This window comes from Equus quagga, chromosome 21 (assembly GCF_021613505.1).
Source record: "Equus quagga isolate Etosha38 chromosome 21, UCLA_HA_Equagga_1.0, whole genome shotgun sequence".
NCBI lineage: Eukaryota > Metazoa > Chordata > Mammalia > Perissodactyla > Equidae > Equus > Equus quagga.
In genome coordinates, this window is record NC_060287.1 from 12,823,849 (window position 1) to 12,842,349 (window position 18,501).

Here is an 18,501-nt window from a genome sequence, read left to right on the forward strand (position 1 = left end):
TTGCAAATCAAGGACAGAGAGCTCAGAAGAAACCGCACCTGTTGACACCTTGATCTTGGACTTGTAACCTCCAGAACTGTTAGACAATAAATTTATGTTTTTTAAGCCACCCAGTCTGTGGTATTTTGCTATGGCAGCCCCAGCCAACTAATGCAACAGGAAATCAAAAGCGTAGAGACTGTGACTGTGACTGATAGATTGGTTTAGAAACACATATCAAGCCAACCTTGGGAGCACGCGGACGTAAGTAAGAGGGAGCTGAGGCCCAGGAATTCCTGAACTGAACAGGTAAGTGGGAGAATGCCAAGGACATTTAGATGATTATTTTGAATGTGACTGTTTGTAAATATAGCTGCTAATGTGTATTGAGCTCTGGAGAAGCAGTTAACGTAGGAGTTAAAAACAAGGACCCAAGAGCCAGCCTTCTTAGAATTCAATTCTGGTTTTGTGCCTGATCCTGGATAGGTTAGTTAACATTTCTCTGTGCCTCAGTTTCTTCATCAATGGATATAAAAAGGTCTACTTCACAGGGATTTTATAAGTTTTAAAGGAATTGATATATATAAAGTATTAAACCATGTAGGAATACAGGGATGTATGTAATTGTTAATTATCATTGTTTTTATTATGATGATTAGGTCAGACACTAGTCAAAGTATTGAATCAATCTTCATAGAAACTCTTTGGTGACTGAAACATGATGAGGTAAGCTTAGTTACTCCAGGTCATACCATGAGTAAGTGGTGGACCTGAGATTTGACATCAAGCATTACAAACCCATAGATTATTGTGCTCCATAGAAGAAAAGCCTTTATTTATAACGCATCACAAAAATGCCAAACAGATCCCTAAAAAGAAGGTGTACTTATGTTTACAAGATTTACATTAATCCAAGTGACATCTCAAGTGACAAGTTTACAATTAAAAAAATTCATATATTTTACTACTGCAGTCTGAGAAGCGGAGAATGGTACTGTTTAGACAGCGTACTGAAGCAATGAGCTTCTCTTTTTTTCTAAAGACATATCTATTAAAAATAAGTAATTTATGGAAACATTCAGTGATAAACATTTGATTGATGTAAAAACAGAAATAAACAGCTTTTAGAATATATCAGAATGCTTGACCATAAGTATTTAAAAATTTTTCTACCTTTTTGATTCTTAAAAACTTATTCAAGAAGTAGAAATATCTGAATCCCAGATTGAACAACACATTGTAAAAGAAATACTAATTACATTGTTCTATTTATAAGTTCTTTAATTCACAAACAAGGTGTTCCATTTGATGGAAGAGGGCATCTTATGTTTCCTTTGTTATGCATGCGCTTGGATTGAGAAAGACTTCCTTACTTTCTTTAAGTACAAAATCATACATGCAAAGTGGTGGTCTGTGAAAGAGAAAAAGAGAGAAAAAATAACCATTAGTAAAACAGCAAAGTTTATTTTCTTCTTATAAATATTGGAATATTTTATGCCTGTAATTAACTAGTTCTCCAAATGAAGGCATTAGAACCTAAAGGAATGTTTCCGCACTATCTCATTTGGCCATGTAGGGATAAAGTAGAAGCAATATTGATGAAAAATAAAAAATCTTGTGTTTCAACTTCTTCTCTCCTTGCTGTTCCACTGGAATACTCACATGGTACGGGAGATATCGGTGGATATTGGGAGAGCTGAAACCTGAACTCAACACTTAGTGTCTGGGACCCTTCTTCTACCATGACAGCCACCACGGAAGAGTTGGGCTGAACTGAATAGACAAATTTTCCCAGAAGGCTTTAATCAATCCTCCTTGTCACCTACTAAAACGAAAATAGTAATGTCTAAAGTTACTTTAATTCTGAATGTTGGAGAGGTTAGATACTTAGTATCTGAAGAGTTCTGAGAAGTCAAGTCTCTGTGGTGAATCAGGCATCTTGTCTAATTATTTATCTTCCTGTTTTAAAAACCCTCCCCCAAAAAAGTAGTAAATTAGAATGAGAAAAGATTGGTAAAAGTTCAGGAAAGGAGCTAAAGAAAAAAATGGTAGTAATAAACGGAAATTTCCTGTGTCAGTAATAATAACTTAGGTGAGGAAAATTAGGCAATTCAACTGCGCAGGTGCGGGTAGCTCACCTTTATTTGACACATGCACTGCTCTAGTTCAAGAAATACATTGCTCCCAGTCTCCTTCTAGTTTGGTTAAGACAACATTAAAAAAGCTTTAAAAATATTCAACAGCATTTTTAGGTTAAATTATTCAATATTTAAATAAACCAATTTTCTATATTTGCTAATGTGATTAAAAGTAATAAAATACAGGCATATTTGTCTTTAATTATAAAAGCTGATATAGGACACTACAGTACTTTCCATTTGAAATAAAAGAATTTTGGAATTTTAATTTTAATACTATGTGCCATAGTAAATGTAAGTAGTAAATTGTAAATGTAAAATGATGGTATTTCAATCTTACAAGATCTGTAGATGTTAGCAAAAGTAGCTCTCTGTTAAGTTGTCAGAGATCAGAATATAACTGAAAAATCAGACATTATCCTTTCTCCATTATTAAGAAATAAGTGGGGGAATGATTTTACCACTTTCCCAAACAAATATATATATATACTTACATCAATTCTTTATCTATCTTGTTATATCCCTTGTTCACCAAATGTGCTTTCAATGCTCTGGATCTCCCTAATTCACCTCATTTTTAAGTTATCATAATAGGACAAATGTGTCATTAAATTTATTCATGGATAAGTTACCTCAGTCATTATGTAACTCTCTTGTTCATATATTTATAAAACAATATTAAGGCTAGCGTATTTTTATTTCTTTTCTACAATAAAATAAAAGCTTGCAATCCTGTTACCACTAAAATATGTTCAATCAGTAATATAGTAAATGCATATTTTTATTAAATAATCAACATTTTACAAAGCCTCTGCAATCATTACAACAGTTTAGGCAGTTCATAATGCCTACCAAAGTTAAATTTTTCCAAAATGCATGGAAAAATGAATTTTCTCTGTTTTTACATTGTGAAAAGTTCCACTTCCATGACTCTAATTTCAGCATCATTTATTCAATGTTATTAATATTTCTTCTCCTCAGGCAATAAAAAATTTAAAAACTATAACTTAGAAGAAAATTTGTGATATATGTTGAATTACCATGAGAAGAAGAATATTATGTATTTAATTTTTTATTTCAAAAAGAGCACTGAATACTGCATTTCTAACACTTTTACCACAAATTTGCAGAAATGAAGAACTTACATTGATAAAGTTTAAACTTTGATAAAAATAACAGAACTTAAGTGATTAAAAATTCTCTAAAATTCAAAGCAATCTACTTTTTTATTTTAATCCATATATATTATACCAAATTAGAAGAAATATATATGCTTCCTTACATGAAAAAACTCCTAGGGCTTCTGCACAACATATCACCACATCTATGCCTCCAAAATTCTTTTAAAAAGTTTCTTAGGATAAAATTCCCAGCTCTATCACAGGTATCTGTTCCCACCTTCCAGACGAGAAAAACCAATAATTCACAGGTTGCTGAGTAAAGTGCACAGAAGGGTCTTGTCTTGGTAGTGGGAGTAATTAATCCTAGACTGAACACTAATCCAGGCCTGCCTAAGAAATTTTGAAAGCAAAACCTGAAAGAATCAACCTGTTTATAAATAACTTAACAGCATCTTATGAATAAATCTGAAGAATATTTATAGGAATACAAAAATATAGACCACAGAAGTGATAAAATACACATTGTCTGTCCTCTAATCAAGACTTAACAAGCACCCAAAGATGCAGGAAAATGGACCCATATGTGAGTCAACCAATTGAAACAAGCCAAACTAGCATAGTTATGAGAATTGATAGACAAGAACATTAAAAGAGTTATTATAACTGCATTCCATGTATTTAAATAGTTAAGCAGAGACATGAGAGATATAACAGCTTCAAGAAGTAAAAACCACAAAATCTGAGATGAAAAATACACTCGATGGAATTAACAGCAGATTAGACATGCAGAATAAAAGAATAGTGAACTTAAGACATAGCAGCAGAACTATCCAAAAGGAAATGTAGGGAGAAAAGGAAATTAAAAAATTAACAGAGCATCAGTGAGCTGTGGGACCACTTCAAGCAGCCTAATAAATTTGAAATTAGAATCTCCAAAGGGAGATTAGAGGGAGGGGACACAGAAAAAGATATTTCAAAATATAGTTGAAAATTTAGATGGAATTTGATGAAAACTAGCAACCCACGGGTCCAAGAAGGTCAACAAACTCCAAACACAAGAGGTATAAAAAAAATTAGAAGTCACATCATAATTCACTTGCTTAAAAAAGTAATAAGGAGAAAATCTTAAAACCAGCCAGACAAAAAGGCCACATTTTCTTTTAGGAACAAAGGAAGGATAGTAATAGTTTTCTCATTAGGATCAACGCAAGGTAGAAGACAATACAGTAACATTTTTAAAGTACTGAAAACAAATAACTGTCAAACTAGAATTCTATACCCAGATAAATTATCTTTCAAAATGAAGGCATCATAAAGAGTTTTTCAGATACACAAAAGTTGAAAGAATTCACAAACAGCAGACCCACGCTACAATAAAATCTTCAAAAACTTCTTCAGTCAGAAAGTAAATTATATCAGATGAAAATATGCATCTACATAAAGGGTGGAGGTGCAGCAGAAATGGGAATAATATGAATAAATACGTAAGAATTTCCCTAATTATTTCTCTCTCTTTAATAAATTGACTCTTTAAATAAAAATGATACAATGTATTACAAAGCTTTTAGCATATGTACAAATAAAATGTATGCCAACAATAGCACAAAAGCTGGGATGGGAGAAATGGAATTATACTTCTGTAAAGTTCTAATGTTATATGTGAAGTGGTAAAATTCACTTGAAGGTAGACTGTGATAAATTAAAGAGTATACTACAAACCCCAAAGAAATCACTAAAGTAATAAAAAGAGTTCTAGAAAATAAACCAACAAAGGACATAAAATGGAATCATAAGACTACTCAATTTATCCAAAAGAAGGCAAACAATGAGAAAAATGGGCATAAAGAACAGACAGACAGATAGAAAACAAAACGGCAAGAGGACAGATTTAAACCCAACCATGTCAATAGTCACATTAAATTAAAAGATGTAAATACCCTCAATTAAATGGCAGAGGTCAACAACATCATTTCTCATTTGAGAAATCCAACTTGAAAACACAATGAGATACCTCTACACACATTTAGACTAGCAAAAACAAAAACCAAACAAAGAACAAAAGAACTGGTCAGGTTTTTTGCTGCAGTTTTCGTTTCAGGAGAGCCGTGGAACACTCATATATTGCTAGTGGGAATGCAAAATGTACAGGCACTTTGGAAAACAGTCTAGCAGTTTCTTATAAGGTTTAACACACACTTCCCATATGACTCAGCAATCCCACTTCTAGGTACTTATCCAAGAGAAATGAAGACTTATGCTCACATGAAAACATATATGCAAATATTTATGGTAGCTTTATTTTTATACAGACATCAAAAATTGTGAACAAACCATATATCCTCCAACTGGTGAATGGATAAACAAACTATGGTATAGCCATACAGTGGATACTACTTATCAATAACATTCCATTGATACAAGGAACAACATGATGAATTTCACATATGTAAAGCTAAGTGAAAGAAGCCATACTTAAAAAGCTACATACTATATGATCCCACTTATATAATGTTCTGGAAAAGACAAAACTAGGTACAGTGGTTGCCAGGGAATGGGAGTAGGGATCAAGATTAAAAATAAATGGGCAGCACAAAGCAGTTTTTGTGATTGATGGAAATGCTCTGTATCTTGATTGAGGTGGTAGTTACATGACTCCATGAATTTATCAAAACTCATAGAAGTGTATACCCAAAAGAATACATTGTACCATTAAGTTTTTAAAAGTAGCTTTTAAAAGTCTAGTCCAATTTGTCTCAGGAATTTGTCCCAGCTCACCTCCATCATGCATATTCTACCAAGACACTAAATTCAAAGGCCTTACTCTACTGGAAATGCCCAGAAGGAGACCTATGTTATAGTCTTTATAGCAGTTTGTTATGGAGAGGGAAGTACTGCTTGAGTGCATACACAGTTTAATCTGGACCATAAGGCATCACATTTTTATAACTCAGGTTCCCAATACTTTGACAGTGCTAATTCTCATTAATTGCACATTATCTGTATGGACAGATCTAAATAGGAAAAGCAACTAAATGGTTATGGCAATTATCTAGGTAATTAAACTCAAAGCATACATTTCATCCAAGCATCTGTTAGCATCCCCAGCCAGCAGTAAATGTTGAGTTTTGCTAACCACCCACAAAATGTATTTTAGTCTGGTTTTTTCCCTTAGGAGAAATAATTGCATTTTGTAAATTTAGCAAATTTTCATAGCCCACCCACTGTTTGGCCATGAAAACTCCATGAATGGCAGCAGAGCATTATCTGATATAGGACTGGAAAGTGAGAGGATGTAGCAAAAAGACCAAGAAGGGTTCTGCTCTGCTGTACACAGTGTCACTAGGAGTCAGAATAGAATCAACAGCGCAAAGAACAACAACAAATCCACAGTTCAGATTTGAAATAAAAATTAAAATTACATGCATGTTTATTTTTTGCTCTCCTGCATATCCCAATGACTTTACTCTATTTCTTACTTAACCAATGAGTGAGTTGTATATAACACCTGTGTACATAAAATATGATTAAGAAGATAGTGAGTCAAATACAATAGTGGACACATCTGTCTGCCTTTCCTCTTCCCTTTCCCCTTATAATAAGTGCCTTTTAAAAGAGAAATGCATGGGGAGAGCAATGACTGTAGGCTCACCAGCATTTTGTATCAAGGTGTGACCCTCATGTGGTGAGGTGGAAGATTTGAAAATATTTCTCCGCCTTTCTATGATGTTCTTTCTATGAATATAAAGCAAGGAAGTTGTTTAAAGTGCAGATCGTTGCTCTGCATAGATAGTCAATGTTTCTGATTGGGAAACATTGGGAAAAAATGAAGTAACCAACAGTAAAGGAAAAACTAATTTGAATAGTCCATAAAAGATGGAATATGAGGGCAACCATTAACTTACAGAAAGAAAGAAAAATTTGCTTATAACCAGTTTCATGGTGTTGCACAGCTCCAAGAACATTATGTGCACATTGTTATCTATGTGAACAGTGACCCCTGGAGCTATCACAGTGAGTAAGCTGCGTGATTCTACACAGAAAGCCTGCTTATAATATAATGTAAATAACTAAATTCACAATTCAACTGTAACATGTGTGGCTATAAGCAAGACAAAATATTAACAGTTGTTATGTCTTAGTTGTAGGATTACATATGAATTAAATTTTTGAAAGGTTGCACAAGGGAATAATTGACTACATTAATTAGGGAAGAAATATTTATTCCTGAGAAAAATAACAACGAAAAACAAACTAGCAAAAAAAAATTTTAAAAACCCAAGAAAAGTTTGGCTTCAAATCATTGTGAAGGCACTTCTCCGCTGAGGAACTTCAGATATGTTTTTTAAAACCTCTGAATTTCTGTTTCCTTACTAATAGCAAAGAAAATACCTACCTCATAGAGTTGTTGCAAAGATTGCAAAAATAGCATCTGGAATGTAGTAGATGCTAGACAAATTTAATCGCTATTATTCATCTCGAAAGCAGTTCACTAATAGGAAAAACCACCCAGGGATATCCCTTTAGTGGCCAAATCTTCAGAGAAATCATCAATCTTTGGTACACAATAATTTTCTCTTAAATCACGTGCATCATCCAAAGCATGCACCTTGGAAAAAACTAAAAATCCCTTCACCATGTACTAGTTTCCTAAAGGAGAAGGCTAAATTGAGTCTAACTCAGAGGATAAATTCCACTCTATTAGATGAAATTGCAATCAATGCAGATTTCCTTTTCTAATGTTCTTTTCTTTTTTTAAAGATTTTATTTTTTAATTTTTCTCCCCAAAGCCCTCTGGTACATAGTTGTACATTCTTCGTTGTGGGTCCTTCTAGTTGGGGTATGTGAGACGCTGCCTCAGCGTGGTTTGATGAGCAGTGCTGTGTCCGCGCCCAGGATTCGAACCAAGGAAACACTGGACCGCCTGCAGCAGAGCGCGTGAACTTAACTACTCGGCCATGGGGCCAGCCCCCCTTTTCTAATGTTCTTAATCAGCTCTGCTCAGAGTTTTTCAATATCCTCAACAACATTATTGGGTAAGGATTCACATCATCACATTGTCAGAGTGGGTAGTGTGCTAGGAGTAAACAGTTTGGATAAGAAGTTTAGAAAGCAGCAATGAATGAAAATTTTACAGGAAGCTAGGAGTATTTGTATGGTAAGGGAATGAAACCTAAAGTTTCACAGAAGTATTGAGAATAACGCATTTTATTGATGAATTATTTCAGCAAAGTTGACGAATCTGTTTCATATAATTATTGGCTTGGTCAGTATGTGACTTGAGCTGTATATTCATAGATAAAAGGAGGTATAAGGAAAGTTAAATTGAGGACAAATCAGAGAAGAGGAGAAAAATAAGGAGACAGGATTGCTATTCATTGAGCATTTACTATGAGCCAAATACATGATTCACATATATTATGCCACTGAAAATGTATAGAACAAATTACAAGACAAATATAGAAAGAAAACCAACCACTTTATGAGTAAAACGACTGACTGTAAAATACATTTATGTACATTTTGTATTGTACTTTCAATCAAATTTTGTTAAAATTTGTATTGATTACTGGGTGTTTATGTAATAACTATAATTTTACCTTACAACATAGTTAATGAAAATGTATGTGTTGTGGTTTTTATGATGAAAACCTGAAAATTCTTGATTGTGTTGTCTAATTATGCAATTACTACTTAGAATTATGCCATAATAACTTTTAGGTAAATTAAAAAGAGAACCACTTATTTTAATTATCAAATATTTTTAAAATTCTTATATAACTGCAACAAAAATTTTAATCTAAAACAAATAATTTTCGAAGTGGAATATGAATAAAAGTATCTTGTCCCCTAACGAAAATATTGAATTTCCAAAAATATCTAAGGATAACAACCTTTTTGTTCAAGAATGATTCTAATGGTATATAAAAGAAAAGTTCTTTTCCAATCATCCTAAAACCACTTGGTTTTTCTCATATGAGGTGTAGCTTACATTACACATAGAAACACACATTCACCATCAAACTGTTGACATTGTTTGGAGTTCTTTCCTTGTAAAACCTCTCAACATTACACTGACCTAGAGAGCATTATTTGAGGACCCAGGAAAGAAATGCAGGGGGGGTGGATAGTGAAGATGGGGGACAGGTTTCAGGATGAATGAACGAACTGTAAAAATGTCAAGTAGTTTTGCCAGAATTGCTGCTTTTAAACACCCTGCAGAGGTCTAGAGTTTCAATCCCCACATTCTCCCAAACTACTGTTGGCTTGTTACCCATGCAGTTTAAAAGACAAAAATGAACTGTTAAAGACTTCAGCACAAAAAATACAACTGTAAGTTAGTTTCCTGACGTTACTGTCTAAATTAAATACAGCTCTTTTGGCTGTGCTTAACCAAATACTTACTCTCATGAAATCTAAGCATTATGTATGATACTTTGAAAAGAATCTTGAAATTATTGAACTAAATGAAATACTAAATAACTAGAGAAGTTATCATGAGGTTAGTCACTCATTCAAGTCCAGGCAACAAACCATATATTTAAATAATTAATTAATTTGAAAAATGACAATATACTTAAATTTATACATAAGCCCTCCATGATACATAGTAGTAAATTATTTGAGGAGTTACTTCTTTGTTCAATCTCACATTGTGTCATCAGACAAAATATTACACTATAGCCATGCAGAACAATATACACAACTATTTAAAAAATCTAACTTACCCCAAATTGTTTGAAGTATCCAGATCTTGAGAGATCTGAATTTGAGTGCTCCAGCTTAGCTATTCATCTGGTGCTTTCATTCACAAGTTAGGTGTGTCAGCCAGTCAGAATTATATTGAATATTGTTTTAGTTAAATCAATATTTACCTTTAACAGGATACATTACAAGCCAAACAATCTACTTTTAATTGATGTTCTGCCTGACATCAAAATATTTTCAGTCTCTCTGTAGTAACCTGTTATTTCTGCCACCAAACATTTATGCTCTCTCTGGTAATATTATCCTCTCTGGTAATATAACCCTTTTCATTCTTTACCCAACTCTCAATCTATAAACTTTAGATGAGTTTGATCTGATCTTGTCTCAGAGTTAAGCATAAATCAATCAAAGGACTTATTTCCAGTGTGAGGTTCAAAGGAATATACTTGCCCAACCAAAGTTAATGAGATGCAACGAGACTTTAAACTTCTTTTTTGGTATGGGATTTGAACTTGCAATTAAGTGGGCTAAAGGTCCCAGCAGCCAACTTGGTACCATGAAGACTAAGAATGAAGCAAGGAGAATGGCACAGCCATAAGCTGGCACAAATCTGCTCCTCAGTCCTTTGAATGCAGCCAAGCCAGAAGCCACATCCTCCATAGGATTTTCAGACACATCTGGCGACATGTCCCCTTTATCTTTACGGATTTATGGTTGGGTTTTCTGTCTTCTGTAGTAGTAAGAGTTTTTTCGTTTGCTGGGTTTTTATCTGCTGTACAACATTGTGCCTGTAGTAAATAATATTGTATTGTGCGCTTAAAAATTTAGGAAAGTAGATCTCACGTTAAGTGTTCCTACCACAACAATAGCAAAGAAGATAGTTAATGCGGGGGAGGGGGGAAGGGAGCTGGCCTCTTGCCAGGGAGCAGCAGGGGAAAGTTCTAATGAGTAAGCCACTTGATGAAACAGGTAGGGTCGGGGTATCTTGGGCAGTAATGGCTCTCAACAGAATGTCTACAGCTATTAAAAAGTGTATTTGGTTTACATCTTCAACATTACACATTATTTACATGACAAAATAAAAATAAAAAATAAAAAGCTCTCAGAAGACCATCTCCATGGTTTATAAATTTTCTCATTTGTGTCTGTGGCCATTTATCCCTGAATGCATTTATTCTTTTATTATTAATTTGTAAGATTTCTTTTTTTAATTAATTAATCACAGTTTTATTGAGATATAATTGACATATAACATTGTGTAAGTTTAAGATATGTAAAGTGTTGATTAGATACTTATATCCTGCAAAATGTTACCACCTTCGCCTTAGCTAACACCTGCACCACTTCACACAATTACCATTTCTTTTTTGTGGTGAGAACATTTAAGATCTACTCTCTTAGCAACTTTTCAAGTATGTAATACAGTATGGTTAACTATAATCACTATACTGTACATCAGATCCTCAGAACTTATTTATCTTATAACCGGAAGTTTGTACTCTTTGACCAACATCTCCCCTTTACCCCCACTCCCCAGGCCCTAGCAACCACCATTCTAAACTCTGTCTCTATGATTTTGGCTTTTTAGATTCCACATATAAGTGGTTTCATATAGTATTTATCTTTCTCTATCCGACATATCTTGGCTATTGTGAATAGTGCTGCAATGAACATGGGAGTGCAACTATCTCTTCAATACGCTATTTTCATTTCCTCTGGATATATATACCCTAGAAGTGGGAATGTGGGATCATATGATAGCTCTATTTTTAATTTTTTGAGGAACCTCCATACTGTTTTCCATAGTGGCTGCACCAATTTACATTCCCACCAACAGTGCACAAGGAAAGGCCCTTTCTTGCATATCCCAGTCAACACTTTTTCTTGTCTTTGTGATGATATCCATTCTAACAGGTGTGAAGTCATAGTTCATTGTGGTTTTGATTTGCATTTCCCTGCTGATTAGTGATGTTGAGCACCTTTTCCTGTACTTGATGGCCATTTGGATGTCTTCTTTGGAAAAAAGTCTATTCAGTTCCTCGGCCCATTTTTCAATCAGACCATTTGTTTGCTATTGAATTGCATGAGTTCTTTATATATTTTGGATACTAACCCCTTATAGATACATAATTTGCAAATACTTTCTCCCATTCCACAGGTTACCTTTTCATTTTGTTGATGGTTTCCTTTGCTGTGCAGAAGATTTTTAATTTACCATAGCCTCACTTTTTTATTTTTGCTTTTGTTGTCTTTCCTTTTGGTGTCAAATGTAATACTTTCAACTGACACATTATTCTCTGTTTTTTCCTACACAAACCTAGCCTTTGAACTCCCCCCTCCACTTGTTTTTTCTCTCAATCAAGACTACAATGATCATTAGAATTTGTTCCAAATTTAGAAGTACCATTTTTATTAAGATATATTAGTAATGATTCAGTGCGTGCTTAGTTATGCAGGTAATTCTTCAAATTATGTAACTAATTATAGCCCATAGTCAAGCATCACATGCTTAACTGTATAAAATTCAAGGATTTTGTTACAAGTCATTATGCTATATTTGCCTACGCAGAAATGCTTTTCTTCGTATTTTATGAAGACAATAAAAATTATTGCTATTGAATTATTGGCATATTCAAACAAAAATCTTAAATTACAGAAATTTCTGCATTTTATCCATCTGTGCTAATATCAAATACACCCTAGTTGGGAAAAAGAGGGCAAAACTTTTGAAATTCACTTTAGTTCCAAAGCAGAGGGAAATTTTACCATTGTGCCATTTATTTCTCCAATTATTTGCGTTATTAGGTCTACCTGGGACATTGGGGAAGCAATTTGTCCAAAGTAGCCTGCCTTCCTCATCAATGTATCTCTTGGCTCTGTTCTCCTTACTTTGCTGGTCTCTGAAGATCTAACTTAATCCAGTCTATTAGAAACGATATATATGTAGGCAGTTAGGTAGGTAAGCATGTGTATCGGCCTGTGGATAAATTGTATGCATATAATTAGACACTTTTTATTTGCTTGACTTAGAGTAGGAAATAGAATACCTGTCTGAGGTTATAAATTGGGAGAGCCTGGAGATGTGTGAGAAACCATATAAAATTACACACAATTTTGGCAACAGTTAGCTCTTGTGATGGTTTAAGCTCCTCCCACTGCCCCACTACTTCCAACAACCTACTCACCCACACAGTTTCTGCCTTCTTTATAAGTCTTTTTTTCTCAAGATGGCGAAATGTGCCTAAAATCTCACCCTACGGTTCTGATAACATCTATGAAATAACATTGGACAAATGTAAGAGAAGGGTTAATATAATTCTGTATCCAAGAATGTTCTGAAAAAGAGCCTCCAGTTACTTAAATTGGGATTTTGACATCCATTTTCACATTCATTTCACTGTTGTCCCAAACAGCTCTTTGTCACTATACCAAAATCTCCATTCAGTATCAGGTGTACCAAATGATGTCAATTTTATTCCCCAATAGTTATGCAATTAAGACAACCCTATGGCAATATTTAATCTATCTATTCCTTTTGAGCTTAAATTAGATAACATTACTTACTGAAGATAAAATACAAAAATCTTCAGTGACTTTTGCCGGGACCAAAGGTCTCAATTCTAGTAAATAACACAAACTATTATTTGTCTCTTAATTATCTGAGTCCACAATTTTAAAAAATTCAAGGGGTAGATATGGAAATAATTTTTAAATCACATTATCAACTTTGAAATCCAAAAATAATTTCTCTCTTAAATACAAAAAGTTTCCACAATTTCATTTACTTTCTGTAAACATCACAATTTCTGGTATATGCTAATTTTTCTACATATCCACCAAGAAGAGCAATAATTGTTAAAGTATACAGCAAATTACAACTTCTTAAGAAAGCCCTTCACTTAGGTATTAGTGTAAATTATTTATTTTCATCAAAATCCTTTCATGAGAAAAAATCATTTGACTAAGTTTTTCCTAATTATGAGATACGTATATATTTACTATATTTTGAAAAAGATGAGCATTAACCATTACATTATGGTCATATTTCCACTTTACTGATTGCCTAACATTGCATATTATGGATATTCCATAATAAACTTATCAAGTACTTTATTGTTGAGCAGTTGATTTATTTCTAATTCCTCAGCATTATAAACCAGACTATGGAAAAAATTTCTTATATAGAAATACTTATGTTCATTCTGATACATCCTTGTATTTATTTAAAAAGTATTTGCATAACACGTTATGTCAGACAGTGTTTTTTATCCTTTTATAAATGTTATGTCATTTAACCTTCTTGATCAGTCTATGAAGTAGACTATTACTATTCCCATCTTACAGATACAGAAACTGAGACACAGAAAGATAAATCAGTTCCCCCAAGGTCACAGAGGTAGTAAGTAACTGAACTAAAACTCACACTCAGGCACTCTGAACATCACCTTATGCTACGTCTCTGAAGTATAAGTTCTAGGAGAGGAAACAGTGGGCCAGAAGTATTAACATTAGGAATTTTCAGTATATTTTGCTAAACTATTTCCAGAATATGTGTACAAGTTTACATACCTACTAGCAGTGAAACAGGGTAGCAATTTCTGTATCATCTCAGTAACAACAGACTTTTTTTTTTCAATTTAAGAAGAGATATATAGTATCGCCTAATTTTAATTTATTTGAATACTATTTTTTTAATACTATTGGAGTAAAACATTTAAAAATATGACTATTAACTATTCATCCTTTTAATTTCTTAAATTGTCCTTTACCAATTTATTTTCTGTAGTACTTCATTCAACAACTATTCATTTAGTGACTATGGTATACCAGGCAAGGACTTCTGTGAATGAAATAGATAAAATCAATGTCCTCAAGGTGCTTACATCCTACATGAGGAGAGACAAACAAACAACAAACAAAATAGATAAGTATATAGTACACTATAGATATGTTCTATGAGGAAAAAAAAGCTTGAGCTGAGTAGGGGGATCAGAAGTCGTGGGGTTGCTTCATGGGGAAGATGACATTTGAGCAAAATCTTGGAGGTGAGAAAGTTAGTCTTCTAGAGGATGAAATGCCCAGAGAAAGGAAACAGCCAGCACAATGGTTCTAAGAAGGATCCTACCTGGTGTGTTCAAGGATAGCAATGAGACCTGTGAAGCTTTAGCCAAAGGAGCAAGTGAGGGGAGGAAGCGTTGAGGTTGAAGAGGCATGGGGTAGTGGAGGTAAAGAGGAGGTCATGTGGGATCTTGTAAACCATTGTGAGGACTTTGGCATTTATTCAAACTGTCACTGAATTCTGGATGTGTTTAGAAGGTAGGGACAGAAGGATTTCTGATTTGCTGCAGAATGTCAGGGAAAAAGACTAGTCTGATGAACCCAGGTTTTTGTCTTACACAACTGGAAAGATGTTTCTCTCCATGTTTCAGCTGGAATGTAACTTTTCATATTTTTGTAAAAATTATTTACATATAAATAATTTAAAGCTATTCTGTATCCTATATATTATAAAAATTTTCCTAGTTTCTTTTTGTAAACGATGTCTGTAACATACAGACATTATTTTTAAAATTTGTATGGAAGCAAACTGATTAACATTTTCCTTTCAGTTTTCATTAGTCTGCAAACATAAACACTTGCCTATGTTTTCTCCTTACCATTTTAGATTTAATATTTTACTATATCTGGAACTAATTTTGATGTATGTTATAAATATGGTATCAAACTCTTTTTCAATTGTCAATCACTTATTCTTATGTCATTATTTGAAAGGTTATTTGTATCATCTACAAAATTAGGTTTTGGAGTTTTCATTTTATTCTATTAAACTGCATTTTAATAAGAATTACCATTGCTACAACATTCAATCTTCCACTCCATGAAGATTTCTTTGAATACTTGCAGAATTTTATCTCTACTGCCAAATTTTAAAAATAAAATATATTAAAGTGCACCTCACTGTTGGCCTCTTTTAGTTTCCTGGTTCGTAGTTCATCTTATCAATTTAAGATTTGTACCTTCTTTTCTTCAGTTTAGGGGAGGTTTCTTTTATCATATCTTCAAATAGTCCTTCTGTTGTGTTTCCTCTTCAGCAACACTAGGTATCTGCATTTTGCATTTCAATTATTTTTCCCCAATAATTATACCCCAATCCTCTGTATTATTTATATCACCTTATTCTGTAGGTTATTATAAAATGAATTTTCTACATTATTGATCAAGTCTACTCTTTCTGGTTTTTAATGTTGATACTAAATTTGATGTTGACTTTAGCTTCCTTTTTTTTTAAATCCACTGGGGAATTTTTTTAAATTTATTATTTTTTTGAGGAGAAGGATGATTAGCCCTGTGCTAACATCTGCTACCAATTCTCTTTTTGCTGAGGAAGACTGGCCCTGAGCTAACATTTGTGCCCATCTTCTTCTACTTTATATGTGGGATGCCTACCACAGCATGGCTTGCCAAGCAGTGCCATGTCCCCACCCGGGATCCGGGCCAGTGAACCCTGGGCCACCTAAGCAGAATGTGCGCACTTAACCGCTGCGCCACCGGGCCGGCCCATGACTTTAGTTTCTTAACTCAGTCAGCTTCCTTTTAATCACAGTCAGTTGCTTCATCATCTTTCTCTTTACTTGTTCTTTCATCAATTACTGTTTTCTTAAATATTTTGAGAAGCAGTGCTTTATGTGATTTACTTCTATTTCCTGTAATAAACCTTTTAAAAAGTCAACCTTATTTCTAAATCTTGATTGTTGGATCTTTCTTCCTTATGTTGCTGGTGCTGAATTAGGCACTTTTCTTGTTGTTGCGTTGTTGTGCTTTTCCTGTTCACATCTGCTGAAATGATGAGAAGAGCGCCTAGCCCTGGTATTTGCCCATATTGACAAAGGGTGGATTACCCTTGGTTCCTTTTACTGTCTACACGTATGGAACTAAATTTCTCTTTCTCATCTTGAGCTCATATGCTATTTTACATACAAAGCTTCTAGCTAAATTTCTGGTGTCTGGCCGAGACTTACATTGTATACTTCTTCTAGATTCAGGAGGAAACTCTTGTTTCTCTTTCCAGTTATGATATATAGGGAGAAGACTTTATTTTTGGACAACATGAAACTTTTACATTTAAGTGGCAGTGGCAGTAATGGAGGATGTAAAACTATAAGCTCTAGACGTCTCTGTTCATACCCACTTTCCTTGTGTTTAGAGAAGTATTAATGGGGGAAACTAGAGAAATATAATGGTGCAACAACACTAGCCCCTGTAAAACCTAGCTTTTGGAGATAAATATAGTTTCTATTCCGATGTTAGTAGAAGCTTTGCATCTTTAAGATAATAGATACTGAGATCAGTTGAAAATTAAAAGTCTTGCAACTCTAGTCCTTCCAACATGATCCCCTGACCTTTCTCTCTCTCCCTCTGTTTTGCTTTGGCAGGGAATGATGTTGTCAATATTCCTAACTGAAAATGTCCATATATTTTGGTATTTTTGTAAGTATTTCAACGAAAGGCAAAGGACAGTAAAATTACTCCTAGATTTTTTCCATTATAAAGACATCTTACCTATTGGCTTTTGAATGACAAAATAGTCTCATATCAAAAGTTACAAAATAACTTACACTTCAAAGAATTTTCCTAACTCTCCTCTGTTGATATAGACCTCATCTAAATGCATGTTTTTATCATTTATTGTTTTTATTATTTTTATTCTCCAAAAGTTCTTATTTATTATGCTCAACACCCTAGAAAGGAAACTGGGAAATTAAATCTATAAATAAAAGAACATAAAGTGGAAGCATTGCAGTCAACTAAAGAAGAGAGATTTCTAGCAATCCACAAACCCATTGCTATTTGCTCTCAGTTGATGTTCACTTTTGGAACAATTCACATATCCAAGTTGACAGATGATCAACTCATTAAAGAACTTTTCGTAGTTCTGAGTGCTTTCACAGGGGTGTTTTTGTAGAAATATGAACTCTGCCATGATGAACACAGACATCAATACTATGAGGATAAAGATAGTGGGAATATCTCTTCTGTTGTGAGGACATGGAACCAAGAAGAGTATATTAAATGGGCTAAGAAAAATACTTCTAGAGCCTGTTGTCTTCAAGAAAATGCTACCCACACTGTCATGACAGTGTCACATTTTTTTGGAATGGAGATATTTGCAATATAACTGATAAACCAAGATAGGTGATGGTAAAACTAAAGTGTAGAGTCAGATTCTCCTCGCGCTGTTATTGTACACATGATGGAGCATCAGCATCACTCCTGTCAGAATATTCTTGGGGCTGAATCTCCAGTGATCTGTAGAATCTTAGACACAGCAGATGAAAATGCACTTTTTTCTCTCCACAAATAAAAAGTAACAAATTTGGGAGAAAGAAAAGATCATTGACAGTCATAATAACTTCTGTCTTCTGTGACCATATATCTTATCATTCAGTCATTGGACCTCATTTAAAGGATTGTATAAAAAGACTTTCAACCACTCTGTAAATATATATGCATATATGAAAATTATTGATAAATTATAAGGCAGATATTTGTCTCACTTT

General features: G+C 33.8%; 1 protein-coding gene across 1 annotated transcript in view; it reads right to left on the reverse strand.

Annotated features, from left to right (window-relative positions):
* Nucleotides 1-1,302: 1,302 nt before the first annotated feature.
* Nucleotides 1,303-18,501, reverse strand: part of LIPI (lipase I) — a 79,492-nt gene continuing 62,293 nt past the window's right edge. The window contains exon 10 of the mRNA XM_046648331.1: nt 1,303-1,390. Coding sequence (XP_046504287.1) covers nt 1,303-1,390 — 88 coding nt within the window. The remainder of the gene's footprint in view (nt 1,391-18,501) is intronic.